This window comes from Phaethon aethereus (assembly GCF_964289735.1).
Source record: "Phaethon aethereus genome assembly, chromosome: 7".
Taxonomy (NCBI): domain Eukaryota; kingdom Metazoa; phylum Chordata; class Aves; order Phaethontiformes; family Phaethontidae; genus Phaethon; species Phaethon aethereus.
In genome coordinates, this window is record NC_138583.1 from 7,428,521 (window position 1) to 7,453,163 (window position 24,643).

Consider the following 24,643-nt stretch of genomic DNA (forward strand, 5'->3'; position numbering starts at 1 on the left):
CCTTTCAGATCTCCTGTTCAGGTTTCCTATGCTAGACAATACTAAGGCCACAACCCTTCAAAGTCTTTGGTCTCTTCACACTGTGAGGTACACTGTAATTTAGAGGCAAAAAACCCTGTGGAGAAAATTAGCATATACAGGATGCTGTTACTTTTCACGATTACAGCTTGCCTGAATATATAAGGCCATCTAAATTTTAAATTATACACATCGCTTCAAGTACAACATTATAGCTTAATCTGAAGCTAGCAATTGTGTTCCATAAAATAAATTAATACTTCATTTTAAGAAGCTGTAGAGAAGTCCAAACATCCAAAGGATGCTTTTGTTAAGACATTAAATTAATGGACAGATTTGTCACCTCTTTTCTCACAAGTTTTGATCAACTTCTTCAATCTACCAATGTGCCTCCACATAAAACTGTTCAACATGCTGCAAACAGCATTATACATGAGTCCTCCAACATTTCCAGTCAGATATACAGAGCAAGACTCTGCCCTTCAACTGTTATAGCATCTTCTCAGTGGAGGCTTCATTTTCCACCACAGACAGGACTTCTGAAACGTTGTTTTCTTCTAAGTGGTTTGCCTGTCATACAGAAGAAAAATAATTATTGAAAAACAGCTTACCTGTCTTATTTTTCTTGTCCTATTTTATAGGCTAATATTAAATGTGAAAACAAGAATTGATTTTTTAAAGAAGTGAAATGATATTCAAAAAGCTCAAAAATTGTTTTTTCAACCGAATGCAGTACTATTATGTATTAGGCATGAAAATGAAGCATAATAGTGTGTGTATTATGATTAAACTGATTAAGTTCAATAATTACCAGACGATTAACAAGCTAGCATATCAAGAAAAACATGTATTATTTTACATCTACACCAAGCCTGCGCTAGTTCTAAGCTAACAGTTCCTTTCTTATAAGAACACCCCACCCCCACCCCCCCTTAAAAAGAATTATTCCAGGAAGCCATTCCCAAACTTAGGGGATATACTTCACATTTTCTATTCCATTACCTGTTGAAACAAACAAAATTTTCATTTCTCACTTCAAAAGTTTTGTTTAGTGCATATCAACAAGAAAACACTTTAAATGGCACTAACCCAGAGGACTAATGAAGGATAAAACATTTCCTCAGATATATATTAATTTTAGATTATGTCCACTACAAAACATGACAAAAAGGCACAACCCAATATGAAAAATATACCTAGTTGTTTTACCGTAAAAGCACAGGCATGTTGCTGAATGTATTATCCCCTGATTATTTTAGGCTGCCTTTCTAAAATTTGTTTTCCTTTAAGGATAGTATTAATTTACATACAATTTAATACATACAGGTGAAAGGTGCGAGCCTTCTCATCTTTAAGAGGCAAACAAAGAATGAATTTAATATAAAACTCCACTGAATAAGAGAGAAAGAGGGCTTTAAAAACTTCATGCACACATTCATTCACACACAACCTAAATAATATACACTAAATCATGGCTTGCATAAGATAGAGAGAAAATAACAGAAAGCTACAGCAAGTAAAAAAATTACTCTGCCTCTTCGCTTTTAAGCACTTCATATCTGGGACTCTGGAGATCTTCAATGCTCTCAGCAATTGGCTTATTTAGTGTTTCTGGTAGAAGGAGAGTCAGGAACCCCGCTGACAGCCCACTGATTCCAAACACCACGAATGGTACAGAAGGACTAAGAGATTTCTGAAATTAAAAAAGTAAAAAACAAACATTGTTTCCTGATCTTAAAATACAAGATCTGCAGTCAAAACCAAAAGACTACAACCTTTCACTCCAGCAATCTGTGCAATTATCCATGTATTGATAAAACGGAGAAACCCAAAAAATTTCATTGCATAGAAACTGCTTCATATGAAAACTTTGTGTTTAGGGGCCTAAAAGAACTCAGATACTGAGTGAGCCTTAGGAGCACCGAATGCATTATATGACAATCAATTCACTAACAGACAAAGTATTAACACAACATGGAACATTGGATTATTTGCAAAAAGGACAAAATACTAGGGATTTTTAAACATCTTGTTTGTTAATTCTTGAAACTGAATGAAGTTTATTTGATTTTTCATAAAAGCAATAATTTTTCAAGTAATATAGACATATGTGGTACCAAAATCAGCAAAGTGCTTTTGAGAGAATTTAATAAATTCGAGTTACATAAAAAGTAGAAAATAATCTTACCATAGATGGCACAAATGGAGCCAAGATGCCCCCAAATCTGCAAGACATGGAGCAGACACCCAAGCCAGCATTTCTGTTTCAAACAAAGAATGAAAGATTTGTAGTTTCAGAATACATGCCTGAATCATGCATGAACATGTGGCAGCACGCTGTCAAAACCAACTTTTGTTTTTTGAAGTTATCACTAGTCTTTTTTTTTTTTTTTCTTTAATACAACACACCAAACAAGAAGGTTTTTACAGACCTCTGGCAGTTACTCCAAGATTTTCTACAACTAGCTGCTAGGAAGGCAAGTCACACCCTTTCAAACCCTAACAAAAGCACTCTGTTGTGCAATCCTTCACAAAAGTTTGAACAAAGCAAGAGGTTTTCCAACCTGCCATATAGGGCAATTTAACTGGACAGGGATTGTGCTGGATGGGGAATGACTTCAAAATGTGGCAGGACCTTCAAACAGAACCCACGGTCATCTCCAGCTCCGGCCCTCGGCAGCAGCCTCTCTTCTGCCCTCTCAGGTTGCACAGATGAAAAGTCAGTGCTTACCTCCAAACAGAAAATAACTATTTGCCAGTGTGAAGCTTGAAAACATCTGGCCAGATGTGTTACTAGAGGGGCTGCTGAATTCTGAGGTCCCTTCACTTTTCAGGCAAGTCTAAAACAAACTCATTTAGACCGCAATAATCAAAGCATAGGTTAGAACAGCAGGATCCTCTTCAAAGGTCCCCTTCAAAGAAAGTTACAAAAATCCCCTAAGTCTTTCATTAGCTGATCAAATGCCAAGATCTTCCATCTCTGTATCACTCCAAAATATGGTATTTTAGATCCCCTTCAGAAACTGACAGTGGCACCAGTCATCAGCGAGACAGCAAGAACCAGCTCATGGTGGCCGTCCTCCTCCCTACATCTCTCGGTTGCTGCTTCTTATTCATTATCCTCCTCAGTCACACCACTGAGCTGAGCTGCTCCTGCTCACCCCATTTCCTTTCCCTCTTCTGAGCACAGGAAGAGAGTAGTGACAGGATTGAAGATGACAAGCAGAGAGGTAACACGGGTCGCTAGTGTACCCAAACCACCCACCTCCACGTCCCTTCCTCATGGCCCTTTTTGCACAGGCTAAGGGAAACAGAAGAGGGAAAGAGCTGATGAAAAGTCAGTGACTTTGGTGTAAAAATAAACAGACAAAGCAACCTATTCTCTCATCAGGTCCTCTTGGGAAAAGGAAAATAGCAACCCACGCTTCCTCACACTGAGGCAACATCAACCCAAACCCCAGAAGACAAGGCCATGTACCTCCCCTGACAAAAAAAATCCCTGAAGAGATGAGAGACGCCAGCCTGTACGAACAGTTCATTTAGAAGCATCCTTCCCACGGACCCTAAGCCTGTCAGCATCCAGAGGTTTGCTGGCTTCCAGAGGTTTGCTGGCTTTTTGGTTTTCCACTGAGAGAGGGCAGGACAAAAGGTGATCCTAAATGCAAATTGTGTCATTTACATTCCGAAGCAAAACGAAAACAGTTGTGCAGGGACTTTAGGGTATCTTTAATTCAGAATTCAACAGATTTTGGGTTATGCAGAACAATGTCACGGTATCCAAGAGGAAAAACGCATTAATACCCAAGAACTATTAGTAAGTATTCTTGAGGCACTACACTGCCGACGGTTGACTGCCCACCGCCTGTCTTACCTTACTGCCCCAGTTTTACCACGCTCGCTAGAAGACCTACTAAGCCTGACTGACTGCACACGCTCCTACCATACAGAGCACAGCACTGAGCTAACGCCAGACAAAACAGCTCTACAACCAGCATAACCGCATCAGCCCGGGGCTTTGCTCAAGCCCATCAGTCCCACTGCAGCTGCCTGGCAAGTTACACCTGCCGCATGGCACTCCTCTAGCTGCACCACTTGCCCAGCGCTGCCCGGTGAGCAGGGTACAGCCTTGCACAAATGCGAAAGCTTCTCTGCTGCCGGCACTGGCAGCTCTCAAATTTCACTACTGCTCACCAAGGGCTGTTGGTCAACAGAAAGAATTATGGAGAGTTCCTTGCAAAGAAAGCCAGAGATCAATGCCATCGTTTTCCAACCATTTTCTCATGCAAAAACCATGAGTTTGTTTTCACATCTGTATTACTACAGCTACGGTTACATTTTGTTTCCAAAGACAACCTTCCTTTTTGTCCAAAATCACACAGAATCACTAGGTTGGAAAGGACCTTCAAGATCATCAAGTCCAATCATTAATCCAGCACCACCATGTTCCCTAAACCATGTCCTGAAGTGCCACATCCACACGTTTTTTGAACGCTACCAGAGATGGCGACTCCACCACCTCCCTGGGCAGCGCCTCCCCACTTCTAGCATGAGGTGTACTTGTCATTCCTCCACATACCATTGAACTTTAAAAAATATGCCTAACAGTCCTCGTGCTTAAAGTAGGTTTAAATATGAATCAGTAACACTGAAGACATTTAATTTTCCTGCAAAACATCCCATTGGGAAAAAAATAAAAGATCTCCTCACACAGCATGCCCAAGCTCTGCTGTTAGAACAGTGCCGGGATCACTAAAGCTTTGCAGGGCCCACCAGATGGTGCTGATGCTTCGCTTTAAAGTCAACACTTGTGCACCGCTGCTTTGCTTGCATAAACTATATTTGCAATTGAAATGCCAGAGAGATATCAAATTAAATGCATAAATTGTCACATGAGGAATTTTGATATGATTTAACGTAATAGTTTGCTATATTATTAATCACAAGTTGTCTAACGAAGTTGCTAATTTCTAAACTGTCTTTACTCTTACATTTTCTCCGCTGGCGGTCTGTATCTTGGATACGTATAGTTACTTTTGTGCCAGAATATTAATACAGCTTCTCAAACAAATTATCACTTTACTTGTTTTATTTACTTATTTAATCTTCCTAATCACAAACAGTTTCAAACACACTAAGACACTACTGTAATTCCTGTTAGGTATGAGCTGTCACATACTTGGCATCAAACACTACTGCGACTGGGGAAGAGAGGGTAAGATGAAAACGTGAGAACACAGTGAAACAAGGAAAAGCTGAGAAATCAAAACATTTTCAGATTTAATTCTCTTGATTCTCAACTCCAGAAAAGCAGGGGGGACAGGAAAACAAAAACGAACCCCCCCCCCCCACTAGAAAGAGACCTTAAAGAACACAAAAGTTTGGACAGGGAGAATGTAAACAAACCCCCACATCCAATTTCAGTCAGTGTGCTTGGGACCTGCATATTACACCTAAACCTTTGCCAAGAGTCACAAGCTCAATATCTAGAAATAGTCAATCCACCTCCATCCTCACAAGTTTTATTGCAAAAACTGTGTTCCCAGTCTAGCTTTGATGCCTCCGTAACATATGGGAAATTGTGAACCCCAAAAGAAAAAAGCAGCCAGTCAAAGGAGTCACCCACTTTTCCCCCCCGCCCAAAGCCCTCAGTGTTCTGGAGTCAGGTGATTTATGTCACCATCCGAATTACCCCTACCTCCTAATTACCTCTGTAGTGCTACAGGACACCTATCTATCCCACATCAGCTTTCAACTTTCCTGCTCTCTCAAGAAAGGGCTCAATGTTTGCATAGTTTTGTCGTTGCTATTCCTGAGCAACTAGCACAATATAGCTTGAATTCAGAACACATACTTTGAGTACGATTCAGAAAACCACGTGCAACCAAGACGGGGGGTGAGGACTGTGTGGTACTGTGTTTTCTTATCTCAAGTTTATCTTGGGACAACAGGACAGAGTGAGGTTTTGCAACCTCACGAAGTGTTGGTGAGAACTATGAAAAATCAACTAAAGTTTTAGCTCGTGAATGAAATGGTGTAAAGCAAATTACTGTCATACAGAAACTATCAAAATCTGATGTATTATGAATATTTAATTAAATAACAAAGATTCAGAAAAGCACTTGTTTTTCAGGAGGCAAACAAACATAATCATATGGGAGATACAAGTATACAGAAGAACTAAATAGCCCTTACTGCATAGTCTGTATTTCTAATTAGATTCCATCACATCATTATGTTTGGCTTTGCAGCTTGTAGTTTTACTCCCAAAACCAATAGCAGAAGTGAGAAATATGGCACCTAGCATTGCAGTGTAAGAAGGTTGTTTTCAAATTTCTATTCTGGATTCAGATGGAGTGGAAGTTGCCACAAACAGCCCAGGAAAGTGCATCGGTACAAAACGTGTGACTAATAGGAGAAGCCCTTTCAAGCCCTGGCAAGCTGCCTTAATTACAGATAGAACTCATATTGATATTTCAGGTAAAAATAATTACAAATACTGAAGCACACCAGCAATCAGTATAGCTGTGCATGAAAAGTATTTTCATTTACCCAGAAGCTCTGTTAAATTACCTCAGTACTGTTGGGTATAGTTCAGACGTATAAATATACACGATGTTGAAGGCAGCGCTGACCATCATTTTTCCACACAAAGCTAACAAAGTGGGACTGAGGAGCAGACCTTTCAGGAAAGAGAAAATAAGCTGTAAGCACAGACAGTCCGTTTTCTTCTTACACAATGTTGAAAACATCCAGTTCTCTCACTGTCACACATAAACAATGCTTTATCGATATGTTTTTCATGTACAGGCACAAAAGCAATTATCTCAGTTCTTCCCAACCATTCTAAGAGCTAGCATAGGAATAGATGCATAAAATTGTATTTAGGACCAAGAAAATCTGCCCCATTTTGGGGGGAAAGTGTAAAGCTATCACAGCTCTAGAGGGAAGGGATAACACTTCCAGCTCTGCAGTCAGAATACCTTACCAGGTAACTACATCTTTTGACGAGCACAAAACAGACAATACAACCTCCTTGACTAATTTATTCCATTAAAACCATAAAACTTGATTCACCTCAACAGCTTATTTGCTCCCCAAGGACGTCCTGTTGGGACTTAAAATGTAGCGGCTCTGTAACTGGAAAGAACGCTAATGCAGCCCAGTTTACTAACAGTCAGTCTTCAGTTGGCTAAACTGAAGTGTGGTTCTTTTAAAGGCCAAAAGAAAGCTGGCTTTTGTTATCCTGATTTTGGATATGGCTGTGTTTGCACCATTCATTTTAATAAAAAGAGAATTTTTTTTTTTTTTAAAGCATGAAAAAAGAATGAATGCTCTGATTAGCTGTATTTCAGGTTCTCTTCCTCAGCACTGGGTTCAGCATGTTTCAGTTTGGATCACATGAGGTTGATTAAGTAATGGGAAAGTCTGATTGCTTCTCAATTGCTTTTCTTTTAAATTTGCCCTCAAATATTTTCAGTTCTATTCATCTGATCAAGTCACACTATTTCAGCTGAACCAGAAATTCGTTTGTATGTAAACTGAAATCCAGAAACTTGATTTAATTTCTTGAAGCGTGATGCATTTTTGCAGTTATTTCTGTAATTCATGCAAAACAGATGCCACAGTTTCACCCAAGTTCTCCTTTTGCTCAGTAAGAACTGGAATATTACATACAGTTGCCAGGTGCAAAGGTGCGAACCTGGTCCTCGGAGTCCTGCTGGGTGCCATCAGAAAGCTGGGACATCCCTTTTCTTCTGTCAACCAAACATGAAGCGATGAAAAGAGATTTCTAATTCTCCAGTGTGTTTTAAAACTTGCTGATTTTCTCCCAAGGAGACTTAAATTGAACACCGCATATCCATATACTAGAAATTTAGCATTAGTGCACTTGGGAAGTTTTGGACTTACTATCAAAACAGAAGAAAAGCCTGGCTAGACAGAGAAATTAGCACTCAGGAGTGAATTTAAAGAGCACAGTCTTCTCCAGGTTCCCTCTCTCAGGGGAGGCTGGCCATGTGGGGAATTACTGTGGGATTAGAAGCACACTGGAAATTCACTGCACATCAGCTCCCTTATGAAAGCAAGTCCAGACGTAGCCATTGTATTTTCCTCGGAGTCTTGGAACTTATTTTTAGCAATTCTCACAGAACAGTCCGTTATTTTCCTTACATATATTAATGCCATTAAGCAGGAATGCACTTTCTCCTAAGAGGATTCTGGTGACCATTTATAGGTCGTTTGCTAGGCCCAGCCAAGCATGTCCATGCAGCATGTTAACACTTCTATTATATTTTGCCTAACGCCCTTTCACCTGAACGTCCAGCAGCAGCGATCCACACACAATTCTGCCTGAAACAGCACAGTCAGGGCAACTGTTTCGAATTTTGGTAAAAGGCAAAGTTGTAAGTTATTACTAAATTCATGCATTTGAGTTTTACTAATAAGGAATAATCTTCCATTAATTGATCTTTTAAATTTGGGGAAGTAAAATGGTGTAAAATTGTAAGAAACAGTGCTGACGTTTAAGAGTTTCTAGAACAGGAGTTACAAGTTTTGATGCCATCACGAGTCTCATCTGCAGTGCTGTTATGTAGCTTCACCTTCTGGCTGTCATCTTCATAAGTACAAGTTCACTTAAACAGTACTTCTGAAACTAAAGGAGTCTTATCCACCAGGAAAGGTTAGTTCTCAACAAAAGGAAGTACCCAAAATTAACACAAAGGCTGAGACAATTGATTTGAAGATCTACAAATTCTCTTTCCTTCTTCAGTGGAAAGCATATCGATGAAAGTCACAGAAAGTTATTATGTGTTCAGCAGAAGCAGAATAATCTAAGTGAAAGTTAAAATCTCGTTACCCCTAGACTAGAAGTCTCCTTTACTTGCTATAGTATAAAGCACATACAAAATAGAGAAGACTTCTTTCAAAAGCTGCTGTAAAGCACAAAGACAATATTACAGCTCCATTCCCCCTCCACTGCCACTCTCCCGCACCATCTTCCAATCTGATACTCACACAAATTAATTGGTGAGTGATAAGGAAAGAGGGAGCTGAGGGATATATCAGTTTTTACTTAACCATTGAGAGATTTTCAGTCTCAAATTCAGTACATGTCTTTAATAACTGAAATGTTCTTGGCTTACTCCACAGGGGAGGTGACTTGGATCAGGTTCTCATTCAACAAGTTAGAGTTATTTAGAAATCGAGTGAAGGTTACAGACATGAGAGGCAAGTGCCCAATGTCTCATTAAAATCTTAAATCCCTTGTAATAAAATCAAGGCTTTTGTCAATCACTCCAAAGAATGCAGACTTAGACAAACATAGGAAGCGTTCTCCTTAGTAAGAGGAGGGTCAGATCAGAGATACAACAACTCTTATCTCATCCAGTGAAGTGACTCATCATCATCACACTTGAAGCTGAATTTCTTTCTACTTAACTGACACAGATCACTCTGGGCCAAGAACCAGCTTTACTCTTACCACAGTGGAAAGTAAGACATTTTAATGGGATTAAAGTCATCTCAACCGCAAAAGCCAGGAGATTTCCTGAAATTCAACAACTCTTCAGCAATTATTACCCTATCTTGATTAGTCCTTACTGCTTTTCTTTCATTTTGTTTTAAAATATGTAAAAAAGAAGCAGAAAGAGCGAACTTGTTGAACAAAGGCGCAACAAAACATCTGAGGACTTGAATTAACACAAGCATGGCAAATGGGATTATGGGATATTTTCTCTCTCTCTGTTTTTCTTCCTGAGACTTTTCCGAGACCAATTTGAAATGGATGCCAGACAGCATTTATAACTGTTAAGGATAAATACAACCTATAGAAAACTAACTTGTAATCACATCCCTGGTGTTCCAGAGTAAAAACACTGTTAAAACTAAAGCTGAAGCAGCATTAAGAAAAATACAAGCAGAAAGCAGCCACTTCTATTTGTTAGTGTCATAGAGACATAAGTCTCCAGCAGCTAAAATAAATATTAGTACAGAAAAACTGTACTTGGAAAGAAAAGTGCAAATCCAAACGTAAACATATGTGAATGTTGCTGACAATGTTAGAAAAAACACATCTTCTGAGATGAGAAATATACTTGATGATACTCCACTGTTACATGAACTGTCCTCTCAACAGCACAGTGCAGCAATACACAGCATGAGAATGAGAAAGGCAGCAAGTTTCTTGCCATTGCCACGGCTTTCATATGCCTCATGTAAATCTGACTCATTTCATGCAATTCTGACTCCCATTGCTAATTTTCAAGTACAAAATATTTTTTTTAAAAAAGTTCTAGTGGTTTGGGGGTTTTAATTATGAATTAAGCTACTAATTCAGGAAAAACTCAGTTCCTATTTCTATAGTTATTACATGCCACCACAACAAATGTAAAATGAAGTTTGGCATCTCACACTAGCAAGATCCAGTCAAACTAACATTACGCTGCAATGCTGTCTGGCTATTAAATCCAGTATTTTCAGGTAAATTGCTTAAGTGATAAATTAATGCAGTGTCAGTATTTGAGACAGGATGTGATAGCTCGGTCTGACCTTCAAAGAGCCAAGCTCTTGAAGCCAAGACATCAAAATTAGTCAATTAACACGGTCAAATTACACCAACAAGAAGTTAAAAGCAATACAGACAAGACCGTGGCTCCCTGACCAGCCCCAGAAGGAAGAGACAGAGAGAAAGAGAGGTCTAAGTGGTTAGGGCTTTAGGCCCTGAAACACTCGGTCACAAATTACTCATTAAGTTGTTGTGTCAGCTTTTATCCAAATTAACTAACACCTACTTTAGCAGCAGTACATACTTACCAGCATTTGTTGGTAAAAATATGGTAAACATACAGGCAAATCCTGCAAATATCAGAAAACATGTCATAGTTTTACGTCTTCCAGACCTAGAAGGAAAAGAGCACCCAGAGAAAGATGGAAACAAAGTCCTTCCGTATTTTTTTGATTTGTCTGCAAAATACCAACTGAAGTACACGGCAGCATTAGTAACAGTTATAAATCTACTGTACCTCGGTAAGCGCTTCAAATCTCGCATTATTTTCCTAGCTCTGTGTACTGAAGTTAGCCCACAAAAGCTTTCCTATTTCTAGCCAAGTTTTTATTTTTAAGCTACTGAATTTGTAGCCTTGAAAAGAACCCATCTACTTCAGCAACAAGAACTCAGACTTTTTTCTTCTCTGTACTAAGCAAGGCAATGGGCCCTGTCACCAAATGGGTATTACAGTGCATACACACAAAGATCAAATTAATATTGGTCAAGAAAATGTAATTCTAATGCTTCTTTATCTGTATTTCTTTTACAACTTTGCATAAATATACACAGTTATGACACACAGTAACACTATTCTGTATGCTTTTCTTCCTAACAGTATACACACAGAAATAAGCATTAATGTTTTAAAATAAAAAAAAAAATAGGATAGAAAAATCACCACCCCATCTGCCATACTTAAATATTTCATCATTATCTGCAAAGGACCACAGATAAAGATATTCTTAGTCACACAGTTTGCAGGCATGTAGGAAGACCATACACGCTTATTACTTCATGAACACCCACAGCTATTTCTAACTACTACCCCATCCCAGTAGAACTACATAGTAGGACTACAGTTTATCTATAACAAACACAGAGTACTTGTTTCTAAAATCTTCTAAATCTTTCTGCAACAAAAAAAGCCATACTTTAAGGATACTGCTCACTAAAACGGAATGAAAGCAGAGCAGCTGGCTTGTCACATTCTGTTTGCATTAAGCACCTGAAACTACACATATCTTTACTTCAGGAAACAAAAAGCTTGTCAAACAAATTACAATGGAAAAAACCACGTAGAGGAGGACGTGTGCAGGTTGTGGTTTAAATACATTTCCTTGATTTAGCTTTTTGGGGCTTCGGGTGAAGGCTGGTTGGTCGTTTTGCTTTTTGCAGCTTAACCGAGCTGACAGCTGCTTTTACTGCCCAAAAAACCCAAAAGGTGACATCCTCACTCCTTTTTGCCACTGCCCTCAGTGAGACCAAACTGTCATTACAAAGACACTCAAAGTGAAGGTTATGTGAAACCCTGAGCAGCTTGAGGTTGCCAGGCTGTTTGGCCTTTTGAAATAATTACCCACATAATGGAGGGCCATCAAAGACACTGAAAAGTATGAAAACAGCAGACAGCAATCATTCATACCTTAATGAAAACTGAACGGCTCTCACTTCAAAGTTCTCTTTGAAAAGTTGAAGTAAGAATGAACACTGCTGAAACCTGCTTTCAGGTGCGGTTGGTACACAGTACAAAAATAAGTCATTCTGAATAAAATATGTAAGAGAGATATAAACTATAGATACTTAAATAACTAGGCTACTCACGTTTTTTCCCATACAGACCAAACTTTTTTTAATAACATTAATTATTGAAAAGCTCATCCCTGAATATTTCAAAAGATCAACAAAACTAAAAAACATAAGAGGTAAAAAAATCAGAGTCCCACTTCCGCATCAACTTCAGAAACCCCTGCAGCAGAGTAAATCCCCAAAGAATCAGCTGCTTCAGAAGAACAGTGAAGTACCTTACTGAGAAAAACATTAGTATTTTTCTAGGCTAGCCATGAATATATGCAGAAAACTAGGAAATAAGTTTTTCTTACCAGGATTTCTCAATTAAAAACATGCAGAGAGGAAATGCTGGAACTTCTACAAGACCAGAAAGAGCCACATTCAAATACAGATTTCCTCTTAGTTCACCAGCATTTAAAGTTAGTCCATAGTACACAAAGCTGCAGACATACCTAAAAGTAACCATAAAAGTTCTATTACTAGCGTAGGGCTAAGAAAGTATTTAAAAGGTAAATTATGCCGAGTTATGGATTAGCTACATTGAGTTACATGCTATGAAGAGAACTCCTATTTCCCCCCAAAAGGAAACACGGCAAAGAGAAGGTAAGAATGCTTTTGTGTAATTTCTCATTGCCGTAATGACTTACATTTACCTACCAGCAACTTGAGGGTCTACGATGGTTCTGGAAAGGTCCTACCTCGCAAAGATGTTCCTGCCGCTTCTCCCACGTCCTGCCCATCTCTGCTTACCCCACACACCAAACTACTGTTTTTTCTCATCTACATCCTGACAATCGTCTCAAATGACATTGAACTTTGAAAGGGAAAACTTGTTCTTGGCATTTTGGAAAAAAGAGCTCTTCCTCCAGCAGATTTTTAGCTCAAGCCAATTTGCCAACAGCTGCTGCTTTAATGACCAGCCCAACACCCTCCCCACCCCAGGGGGTCCCTGCCATTATTGCTAATAGAGTCTGTTGCATCCTTCTGCACTTTGGGGCAATTTTTTTTTTTTCCCCAAGTTGTACCACTTTTCAAGACAGCACCTAATAGAAACCTATGTAAACTGCATTTTGTCTTCCCCCACTGAACCTATATAATGTGCTTTTGGGCTCTTAGCACTTATTCTCACTCCAGATTTCTATTGTGATCTAATCCACATAGTCCTTTTCTTCCTAAGACTGGTTTGAACCAGTCCCCTCGGTAATTTCTGGTTCAGCTTCCCATTTCACTCAATGTAAATTTTATGTTCTCACCACATTATTTCTGAGTAGGTTTTGAAGCAGTTTCTAAGTAACGCGCTGAAAATAAAACACAACAGCAGCTACAATAAAACGTCAACTTTAGAAGACATCATTTTAGATTATTATGGTCTGCCATCATTAACTGATCAATTTACTATTTAGTTAAAAGGATGAAAATCTTAATCGTTTCCTGACTCATTCACAGCATCTCAGCATCTTGTTATTACATACCAGATGTACATCAGGAGGATGGTTCGCCAGCGAAGGACTGGGTGTTTTATTAAATTTAGGATACCAGGTGCCGAATCGTCCTTTCTCAAAGTTCCTGCACTCGGTTTTAATTTTAGATTTAATCGCTCTTTTCCATTACCAAGGGCAATATATTGCAACACATCTTCAGCTTCTGCTGTTTTCCCTTGGGAATACAGCCATCGTGGTGATTCAGGGAGCATACTAACAAGAACAGAACAGAAAATCAATGATGACAACTTCATTCCCATGAACAAAGCACTAAAGTGAATCTTCCCATTTTGCAAATCAACACTTAAAAAAGTGTACCAGTACAAAATTCAGAGAAAAACATTTTAGTTGCACTGTTCTGCATATTAAATTCCACATACTCCAATAGTAACACGGTTAACCTTTCAGAAGGATTGTTGGAGATGCTTGACAAAGCACTCAGTCATGTGAGAGGAGCTGAAATCTAAATCTTGACTTCTGCTGAACTGACTTCTTAGGAAACACTGCACTACCATTATCCAGGAAGCACCTCAAATCCCAGTTATCTGAACAGCCCAGACAAAACGTTGTTTTCACAAAGTTTATTTCAAGCCTCTGCATTCTGGGAAGGGCTCCAGGTTAGCGTGAAGAGAAGGGCAAAGAAACCTTACCAGGGAATTACTTGTCAGGCTCCAGTACCAGCTCGTTGCTACCCGCGTAAGTTTTAAATCTCTTATTCCCCAGTATAATCAGAATATCCTTGCTTACCACAACTTCAGTTCATGATTCCTGTTTTTTTCAGGTTGTAGAGTGTGCTGCTGCTTTTATACAAGCCATAAAATAAAGAGTGGAATATTTTTAACAGAACCTTTATTTTCTCTGGTACTCTTTAGAGAGATATACATCCTACACACTTTCATTACTTCAGAGGATCCCAGTATTTTTAGTATTTGAGGGAAGTAATTCTATTTCCATCAGAAACAGAACACCACAGAGGAAAATATATTATGCAGAACTTTCCTCAGCCCAGCTTTGTTTGCCTTGACTACAAGAAGAGGGATTTTTTTGTGTGTATTCTTTAACAGGACTTTTTCAAGAGCAAATCTAAAAAATAATTCAAATAAAAATAATAGAAATAAAAATCAGAAGTTTTTCTACGCTGTATGCTAGACATTCCCTGTGTTACTGTGTAGACAACCTACTACACTAATTCTTTCATCTCTCCTACAGCTCTGACTAACAATCAGGAGTATGCATGGTATAACAACACAGGCCAGACAAAGCTAGCACTTTTAACTCCCTAAGTACTGATGCACTTCATAGTCATTTTTATGATAATGTCCACGCAGGAATTCTAAACAGGAGCACCCAAGTACCACAGTGCTAGGAATACACAGAAGGGGCTTCAAAACCAGGCAGACACATAGCGTATCACGCTAAAACGGCAAGTCCAAGTCCAAGTCTCTCACTTACTTCCCTTCGCATGTGTCTCATGAAAAGAAACTCTAAAACCCCTCTAGGATCACTTCCAGAACTTCTCAAGCACTGAAGCCCTTCCTTGGCAGGAGGCAGCGTTCCTGGCTGATGCTCCAGCTCACAGCCTCTGGCAGGCCTTCCCTTCCCTGAGCAGATTTGTAATCAAGTTTTATTGCACAGCTGGCAGACAGCTGCTCTTCGCAACGCTGGCCACCACAACTGTAACAGCATGCAGAAACACAAGCTTGTCTTCTGGGTAACCCTGACCTTCTGCTTCATTTGAAACCGCTTCTTCCTTTACAATACGATTTTTCTTTTGCTTGGTTCAAAAACAGAACCAGGCAGAACAATGTCATCCTTGCTTTTACCACACTCTTGAGTGACGACAAGAAAAAGTAACTGTTCAATTGCTGTGTATTTTTTCTTATTATTGTAATTCACATGAACCACTTACAAAGAAAGGAGGAGGAAGATGACTCCTGGAGTATTCGATACCAAGGCCAGGTAGCGCCATTCTCTTACACAGTAACCCAGCAAAGCATAAACAGCAATGCCAACTGCAAATGTCAAATTAGTTAACGAACCTGAAAATACAAGACCAAAAATGTGACTACAGAAACCACTGGAGGGGAAAAGAAAAAAAAAAAAAAAAGGGCAAAACACTAAGCAGGAGCCTGAAATTCCTAGCCTGTGATATACCTAAATAAATAGCAATAAAATCTTTGAAGTATCTTTATGGCACTTGTAAACCAGCTGGCTTAAGTGTATTATGCAATTCCAATGAAGCATAACTTTGTATCGGGGCAGTGTTCCCCTTTCAAAAATAAAGGAGTTTTGTAATACATAAATAAAAGGAGAGAGCAAGAAATGAAGAGGGACCTACAGACTAAGGAGAAAACCTGAGGACAGGAAGGGGAAGTGTGAAGAGTGATTTATTTAGGTCTATTACAGTAATCTTGAATAGAGGTGGCAGGCTGGAACAGAAATTGGAAGAAAGCTACAGAAGTACACGGACTGAGTTCAGTATAAAACCAGCTGCAAGCCAGAAGAATATTACAGCAGAATTCTGATGAACAAGCATAAATAAAAATATTAAAAATACGAGATCAGCTTGAACTCCAAAAGCCTAACAACAAACCCTCTGCAGACTAACACGGGAGATCTTGTACTAACCCAGAAACTCTCAGCTATCGCCCACAAAGCCTAGCTCACAGCCAACACCGAGGAAAGCTTCTTTTAACACTGCTGAGCTGCGTCCAGCAGCTCCCTCTCCTTCAGCCCCTGATCAGGTGTTCAGCATCTCTCTCAACAGCTGAGCAGAACTAGAACAAAGCACCTAGAGCGACAAGCAGCAGGAAACGGACTGTCTCTTCGGTCCATCAGGAGGCTGGCCCTGCAGGGAGAAAGGCTGGGAAGAGCAGAGATAGACAACAGGGCAAGGGGGAAGGAGGGGTGGGGGAGAGAGAGAGGGCCTGAGTCAAAAAAGTGAACCCCAGAGAAGAAGAAAATGCAGTACTTTAAAAAAAATTAAGTGGAAAGCTATAACTAAAACAAGCTATGTCTTGTACATCCCCAGGAGTCCAGAGAAGAAATAAGAAAAATAGTAGAACGAAGTAACTGAAGAAATGAGAAATATGCTCACAGCCACAGCAAGTCAGCACTTGGACCAAGTTTTTCCCCATGTTGCACTAGCCAAAAAGGCATTACAGTCGGAGCTACTCCAGCTTTACAACGGTTTGACATGTAAGTGTTAAATTTATTTTAAGTCTTGGCAGTGACACATGAAAAAGGACATTTAAAAATAATGGATGGTCAGCACATTCAGCACTGGAAAAAACACTATCCAGGCACCAAGTCATTGTGTGGTGCAGGGAGACTTCAAAGAAGACTTTAAAGAATACCTTCCATAGATACCATACAGCATCGTTCAGACGTTGGCAGGATCTGCCAAAACTTTTTTTTTTTTTAATGTAATGCAGTGTATCAGTTGGGAAATTGTAGGAATCAGTGTACCAATTCTAAAACCTCAGTTTTGCTATTTATCTAACTCAACCCCTTCCTCCTTATTCAGGCACCTTTCCCACAGAAATTAGAACTTGGATGAATCGCATCACACTTACTTGACTTATGCTACAAACTGCCTTTAACTTGGTACGAATGTAAGAATTTAAAATGCAAGGTATTGATAGAACAATACATGGCACAGTAGTAATGATCAAATATTCCCAAATCCCACCTGTAAATGACCAAAATGATTTTCCTACATATTCTTGGGTTAGGACAAAAGACACAAGAGCCATTCCACCATTCACAATTCCAACAAAAAAACGTGCAACTGCAAATATGTCATAATTTGGAGCTAATGCTGTGACATACCCAAAAACGACATCAAAAAAAAGACCTGTAGAGAGAAAATAAAATTTAATTAGTGCTTATGCTATACAGCTTGAACCTAGAAGAAAGGCAGGGAGCAGAGTTAATTTCTGACGGTAGTGAGTAGTCTATGGTACTCTTGTCTCTAATCTCTCACATTTAGCTTTAGCTTTTAGTCACACCATACAAAATTAATCATCTTCAAGTCACACACTTGAGGCCTGCAATGCCAAAGATGATATTTCCTTGAGACAATGGGTAAACAGAAAGACTTTTTGGCTGCAAACGCAGCTGGAAAACAAAACACCAGGACATGAGTTACCCACTCTAAAAACGTTTAGGTAAATCATTCTCCCTCCCCCAAAAAGCAATTATTTTTATTGACGACAATATGGTTAGGAAATATGTGGAACACTGTGCTCAAATGATGATAGTCATAGCAAAGCCAGGTTATTTTTCAGCTCCCACTGATATTCCAGTGACCACTATGCTGCCCAGCACACTCATACTAATGAATTTTAGTGCTGCTCTACTCCGAGTGAAATGCTTATACAGATCATTGACTCCGTGACATTGACACAGCAGGGTGGCCCAAGGGTGGCCTCCGGGCAGGGTGGCCCACAGGCTGAAGGGATGTTGTTATCCATGTAGAATGCTTCACAAAATCCTTTTAACAATCTTACCTGAGATATACACTGGTTTCCTGCCCAGTTTATCTGACAATGGGCCAAATGTGATATTTCCAATAAGCAATCCAGCAAAAAATAGGGATGAAGCAAGGCTCACTTTGTAGGCTTCTTGTTTGATTAGGTACCACTGTCAAAAAAAGAATCTCCTCACTGTTAAAAGTATTAACACCAAGTTGCTAGCTTCCTCAAGAATAATAAAAATCTATCAACATTCTTCTCTTGCCCTTTCCCACTTCTTGCTTTATATCCAATTACAGTTTTGGTCAAAGTTTGACAGGTAAGCCAACATTAGTCATATTTTTTTCCTGACAGACTCTCACATCTCTACTTTCTCTCCCCCAAGAAATTTCATTATAATACATTATAAGCTTTCAACTTGATACGTATAATTAGTTGCACTCCAACTCCCAAGCTTTGACACAGCAACTTATCCGAAACCATTAAAATAAGAGAAGTCTGAATTGTTAACAGCTTCACGATTTCAACATTGAACAAGCTTAGCTATTTCAATGAACAGGTCATAAAAATTATTCATTAACAAGAATAAAACACATTCACTATTGCAGTAGGCAAAGAGGTAACGCTGCGCAGCTACGCTTAATCCCTGGTGCCCTTCCTTCGCAGGAAGGGATTATGGAAAGGAGTCCTTGTTTTGACCTACTTATTGACTACTCATTGATAGCTTAGCATCTTATTGTGCACATGTATTTATAATCAAACAGAAGTCAGAAACAAATTATGGGTTTCTTTATAAAATGCATATTCTACCTCATCCGAAAGCTAAACTGAGGCGGCATAGTAAAAAATTGTCAGAAGAGAAGAAAATGAACTGACAGTGGGTTCAAATCAAACTTCTACTACTTCCTGATGGGGCAAGGCACACAGGGAGCTTGTGCAGCCCCCCTGCTACAAACACGGAGAATCAACACTCACAGAAACGCACCATTGAGATTACAAGTATTGCTGACATCAGGAACTTGGGAAAGAATGGCAATCAGAAAATCCTAAATGATTTTACAGAAAAGAAATCCAATGCAAAGCTTTAGCCAAAGAAATATTTAATCATTATTTGAATATTTCAAATAATTCCCAGTGTATTTACTGGAAAATTTACTTTCAAAAAAGTAGATGAGTGTCATGCTGACTTTTAAAATGACAGGGGCAGTATGTCCTTTGGGGAAAGAAGAAGGTTCCTAGTCCCATTTGCTTTTTTTGAGAAGTGGGAGGTTTAAAAAAAGGGCGGGGGGGGAGCACCTAAGGGAAGGGGCCCATGACCAAAATCCAATACAGCATACTAGGGCCTCAGCCCTGAAGTGTCTGCCTTGAATTAATACAGATCCCCAAAGAATATTAGGAATTTACTGAAACTTTTAATTATAGCAATCTAAAGAAACGTATGTTTTTACTCAGCCTGAACTCACATAGAGGCAAAGTAGAGAGAAGACATGGCTCCATTCACCCAGTAACCCACCAGTTACCTGTGCTCTACCCACCCAGCAGCCTGCAGGACGCAGCTTGCATCAGCAGGACAAGATTTAACGCATTCACAGGACACCTTTAGTCCAATGTACCCAGTACGCCAACACTTCAGAGTTTTGCGGGACTTTTGGATACCCTGGGAAGCATGTGCTGCTGTGCAGCTGGTTTCTACCACACGCCGCTGGGTAGTAGATTCTACCTTATTACACTGGATAAAGATGTAGCCCCAAAACTTACGGTTTCTTAACTTTCTGAGGAGACTTCAACAATGAAGTATTCCTGGGCATGAATCCTCAGGAAACTTCAAGTATAGAAATACCACAGCGTGTGCTCTCTAAGGCACAGAGCACTGCTGACCTAAGTCCTTCTGCCCCGTGCAAGCACCCCACTGCATACAAAATTCTGACTCCCAGTTCTCACCTGCAGAGTGTTTCAGACTGACACAAGACAACTTTATGCTCCTGGATATGGTTGTAAAAATCAACTTCTCAAAGGTAAAGGATCATTTCTACACCAAACGTACAACATTCCTGAAACTCACCTTCCTAAGCATCATCGCTTGTTAAGTAAAGTGGAGGACTGAGTTGATGCCAGACCAAGAAGCAATTCTAACAACTGTATTTTCCATGAACCAAGCCTGAGCTATTACTCATGAAGTCTTAGTTACACCAAAATTAATTACAATGATTAGGCCTTGACGCAGAACTGAAGAGCTGCTCTGAAGTTTTTTTGAGCTCCAGAGCAGAACAGTGCCCCTGCCAAACCAGAACAGAACTGAAAATATTTACGATTTAAGCTCCATCACCAAAGTAAAGGAAATAAACGTCACAAAAGCAGCTTCCTCTCTCAGGACAGAGAAAAGACTGCTTTTGCAAACCCTTACTTGTGCTGCTTAGCGTGTCACTGGAAGATGCCCATATTTTAACAAGTTTGATACAATAATCTGTAAAGAATAAAACTTTTAAAAGAATGTGTTTATCTACTTTATTTGCACAAAATGAACTTGTTAAATATTTGACAAAATTAACTGCAGCTTGCAAAGAAAAACATTGCCAATTTTGTTATCACCGAAACAGACATCCTCTCAGCTCTTTAAATCCACGTGCCAGTTTGATTTAGTTACTAGACCACCAGCAACCAGCAAAACGTTGCCCAGCTTATAAAGATTCCATGAAAAGACTATTAACAACATAATTTTAAAAAAATCTTACAGTAAAGTTACTGAGATCAGTGGGAACGTAAATTTGTTTTGACGAGTCTTGAGAATTACTACGTATTTTGGAAACAGGGCCACTGACTTCTGCATTTAAAAACACAGTATTAGTTAAAATTTGCTGATTTCTGATTATAAATTAAGCATTACCCCCATCACACATCCTGCTGAGAGTCTGGAACCAAAGGGGGTCTTGGAAAACAGGCTAATAAAAAAAAAAAATGTTTCTGAGAGAGGATATGATCCAATATTGCATCATTCCTTCTTATGTCTAGTCACTACATTTTTCCAAGAGAAACATTACACAGTCACATTTGGGATAATGGGAAGGAAGCAACAATTTGGCATCGGCTACACCAAGGGCTAACCTGTCTTATACGGGTTTTCTGACAACTGCGACAAGAATTCAATCAGCAGAACTCTGACAGTTCCCGCTACAAGCCAAGCCACCCACACAGTCTTTTTTCTGGCACTGGCAGCGATGCTTAGGTGACTTGCGCTTGCCTGAGTGATTATAGCCCAGGGACCAGCAAAAAGCAAATGCAGCCTTTTGCACGGAATTCACAAGGTGTGAGGATGAAGGGTCAAGCTTCTGACCCACTCAGCAAATTTCAATCTGTTCCATCTCCCACTCTCATCACACATTAAAATACCTAGACATGTGGTGCATTAGTTTCATTTTCATTTTAGTTTTAATCTTTAAGATGTATCTTCTGCGGGAAACTAATGCAACTCATGGTAAAGCTTATGGGCACAGCAGATTGTGCAGACACCACAAATGGAACCTTTTCTTGGTAGAAAACAGACATTAGGAGCGCATCCTAAATTCCAGAGTTATAAACTGTAGTTAAATGATCATTCTTCATTAGTAATGACTTTCTAAAACATCTGAAGATACAGAAAACTGAGAACAAAATAAAGAAAGTTTAACCTGAAGTAATAAATATTATATTTACACTAGAAAAGCTAAACTAATAATTTAACCATATGCTTTCAAGATTTAAAAATAGTAATACAATAAAAATCCAGATGGGTGGGTTCCAATAATTTATAATAGCATAAGCAAAACATTACACTAAGCCCTGCTCAGCTTTTACAAGCGCCACATCCCGCACTAGTGGCGTAAATCCCAAGGAGGGAAGAAAGGATTAGGCACAACGGAAGTACTTGCCTCAGTTACTATGGATGTGAAGTTGTCTGCAAAATGGATATGCTTGACAAGCTCAGCTCTGCTCACTGGAATTCCTTCTTGGTCTATATGATACTCGGGCACAGCTCCCACAAGCACAATAAGCATCGACTGGCAAGCCACGTACACCTTAAAATAAGACACAATCCTTTACCCGAAACAATCTCAAGGAGATTTGATGGAATACTGTAAGCTTTTCATTAAACTAACCATTAACAATCTCGCTTTACACAGCATCACAAACAAAATGCAATCAGCCTACTGTGCTTACAGCCCCAGATGTGACCATCGAGGCAGTTGGGAGCAGTGGGTACCACTCCAGAGATACTGGTGCACTTTCCGTCAAAGCTTCGTCTTGCCACCCTCCTTCCTGTTGCAAAGTTGTTCAGTTTGTTCTTGCTCTTTTGTAGTCAGGCACAGGAAAAGAACATATTATGAACATCATAGTTTCATAGCTGAGATCTAACCCTTAGACCAAGATGATGATGATGATTATTACCAATATCATAATAAAAACCAACATTTTACTTACTGTACTGAAAGAATATAACCTGTAGTGACAAGCCCCCCACCCCCAAGAAACCTAAGATTATATTTTTTAAAGTCTCTGCTAGTTCTTTCCACTGCAGAGACTGAAAGCTTAAGCTGATCATTAGGAAAACTAGAATGTACAGAAATAAAGATTTCCATAAAGAAACCCTTATGAGAATATTTATTCACCGATATGGGCTTCAAAATATTTTGAATGTCTTCTGTGTTTTGCATGTGATGTATTTTCTGTAACTCAAACTAACATTATACTTAAGCATATCCAAGAATTAGGGATTTTCAGCACGTTACCACTGATGGAAAAGTTCTGAATCTTGAACAGTGCCCTTCTTTGGGTCATAAGTCGCAGGGAGGGCACATTGTTCTAATGTGCCATTTTATCCTGTGCTTACCTCGAGCGTTCTTGCAGAAACAAGCTATAAACAAAAACCTGCAATCAGCACATCTCCCTCCCTCACAACAGCGTTTCACTTCAAAATGCAGACCTGCACTAACAGGAGGAAGCCTATTAGGAAGAAACTAAGCGAGTGAAACAGATAAATGCTTGCATGTGGGGGTGTGGATGCTATTTAAAGACGGCACCCTGCATGCCACTTTTCACAAGAGAGTGAAAAAAACAAACAAGGCAACAAAGAAACAAGCCACCAAAACAACCAGTTGCTGTGGTGAGACTCCATTTCCTTCCACCCAGCAGCAGCTTAAAAGGCACTCTGCAAAAAGTGGAAGATGTGCACAGAAATAAGGGAAACGGATGATAAACTTGGAGAAGTTAAGCACGTCAGACAGCACTGAGGCGCGAAAGAGCTCTGAAGAGCAACCTGCGGAAGGTGCAAACCCCCCAAGCCCCCCTGGGGACGCCCGCGCACGGAGCGGCGGCCTGAGGGGCCGCTCGCCGCGGCAGCGCGACCCTGCCCTTACTCCCTCGGGCGCCGCGGCGGGAGCACGGGGCGAGGCCCGGGGCCAGGCCCGGCGCGGGTAAGGTGCCTGGCGCCCAGGGAAGGCCGGCTGCCGCCCGAGCGCCCCGCAGACCTCCGGCGGGGCAGGCAGCGGGTCCCGCGGCACTTCGGGACGCGGCGGCGCGGGTGGAAGTGCGTGGCCAGGAGCGGCCCCGGGAGCCAGGCTGGCCCCCGGCTCTCCAGGCCCCCCCGCCCGTCCCGCCGCCGCGCTGCCCGCCCAAGGAAACGCCGCAGCAAGACAACCCCGCACGAACTAACCCCCACCCCAGAAAACACGCGGCTCCGCCTCACCTGCAGCAGCACCAGGAAGGCGGTGAGGCGCCGCTGCCCGCCGCCGAACTCCCCCGCCGCCCCGAAGGCCTCCTCCAGCCCCACCGCCATGGCCCACCCGCCGCCGCGCTCAGCCGAGCCGAGCTGAGGCAAGCCGGCGCCCCCGCCCCGCCTCGGCCGCTGGCGGGGGAGGGGGACGGGGGGGGGCCGGACAAAAAATCGCTCCCCAAAATGCCCGCCGAGCAGCCGCGCCCCCGGCCCTGCGCTGAGGGCTGGCTAGAGGAGACCGGCGCTGCGGGAGCGGCCCCGCTCCGGAGAGAAGCGGCACGGCAGCTGCTGCACGGGGCGGGTCAGCCACCAGTTTCGTTTAAAAAGGGATCCGGGGGAGTCTCTGTACGAGCTGAGCGGCGTGGAGAGCAGGCGCAGGTGGCTGGTGCTGGGGAACAAACGGCCTCAGCGGCACTCCCGGCCGAAAAGGCTACCCCCGCCCGGGGGGTGGCTCAGGCGGGACACCAGGGCGTGTGGCCAAATCTCCACTCCAGCAACGAGGCACCTAAGCGGAGCTGCGGGAGACGCCCCAGGGAGGAAGGGAACAGCTGAGCGGTTGCTTCAGAGCCACTCCCATAACCTCCATTTT

The 24,643-nt window shown here is 40.9% G+C and overlaps 1 protein-coding gene across 1 annotated transcript; it reads right to left on the reverse strand.

Annotated features, from left to right (window-relative positions):
- Positions 1-1,543: 1,543 nt before the first annotated feature.
- On the reverse strand, positions 1,544-24,117 carry LOC309406858 (solute carrier family 22 member 15-like; the record flags this gene model as incomplete). The annotated part of the gene is made up of 11 exons (XM_082002205.1): positions 1,544-1,711; positions 2,207-2,279; positions 6,589-6,697; positions 10,831-10,916; positions 12,664-12,804; positions 13,825-14,046; positions 15,743-15,872; positions 17,525-17,689; positions 18,345-18,477; positions 22,214-22,360; positions 24,028-24,117. The coding sequence occupies 11 exons, from the start codon at positions 24,115-24,117 to the stop codon at positions 1,544-1,546; spliced, it is 1,464 nt and encodes a 487-aa protein (XP_081858331.1).
- Between the last annotated feature and the right edge of the window lie 526 nt (positions 24,118-24,643).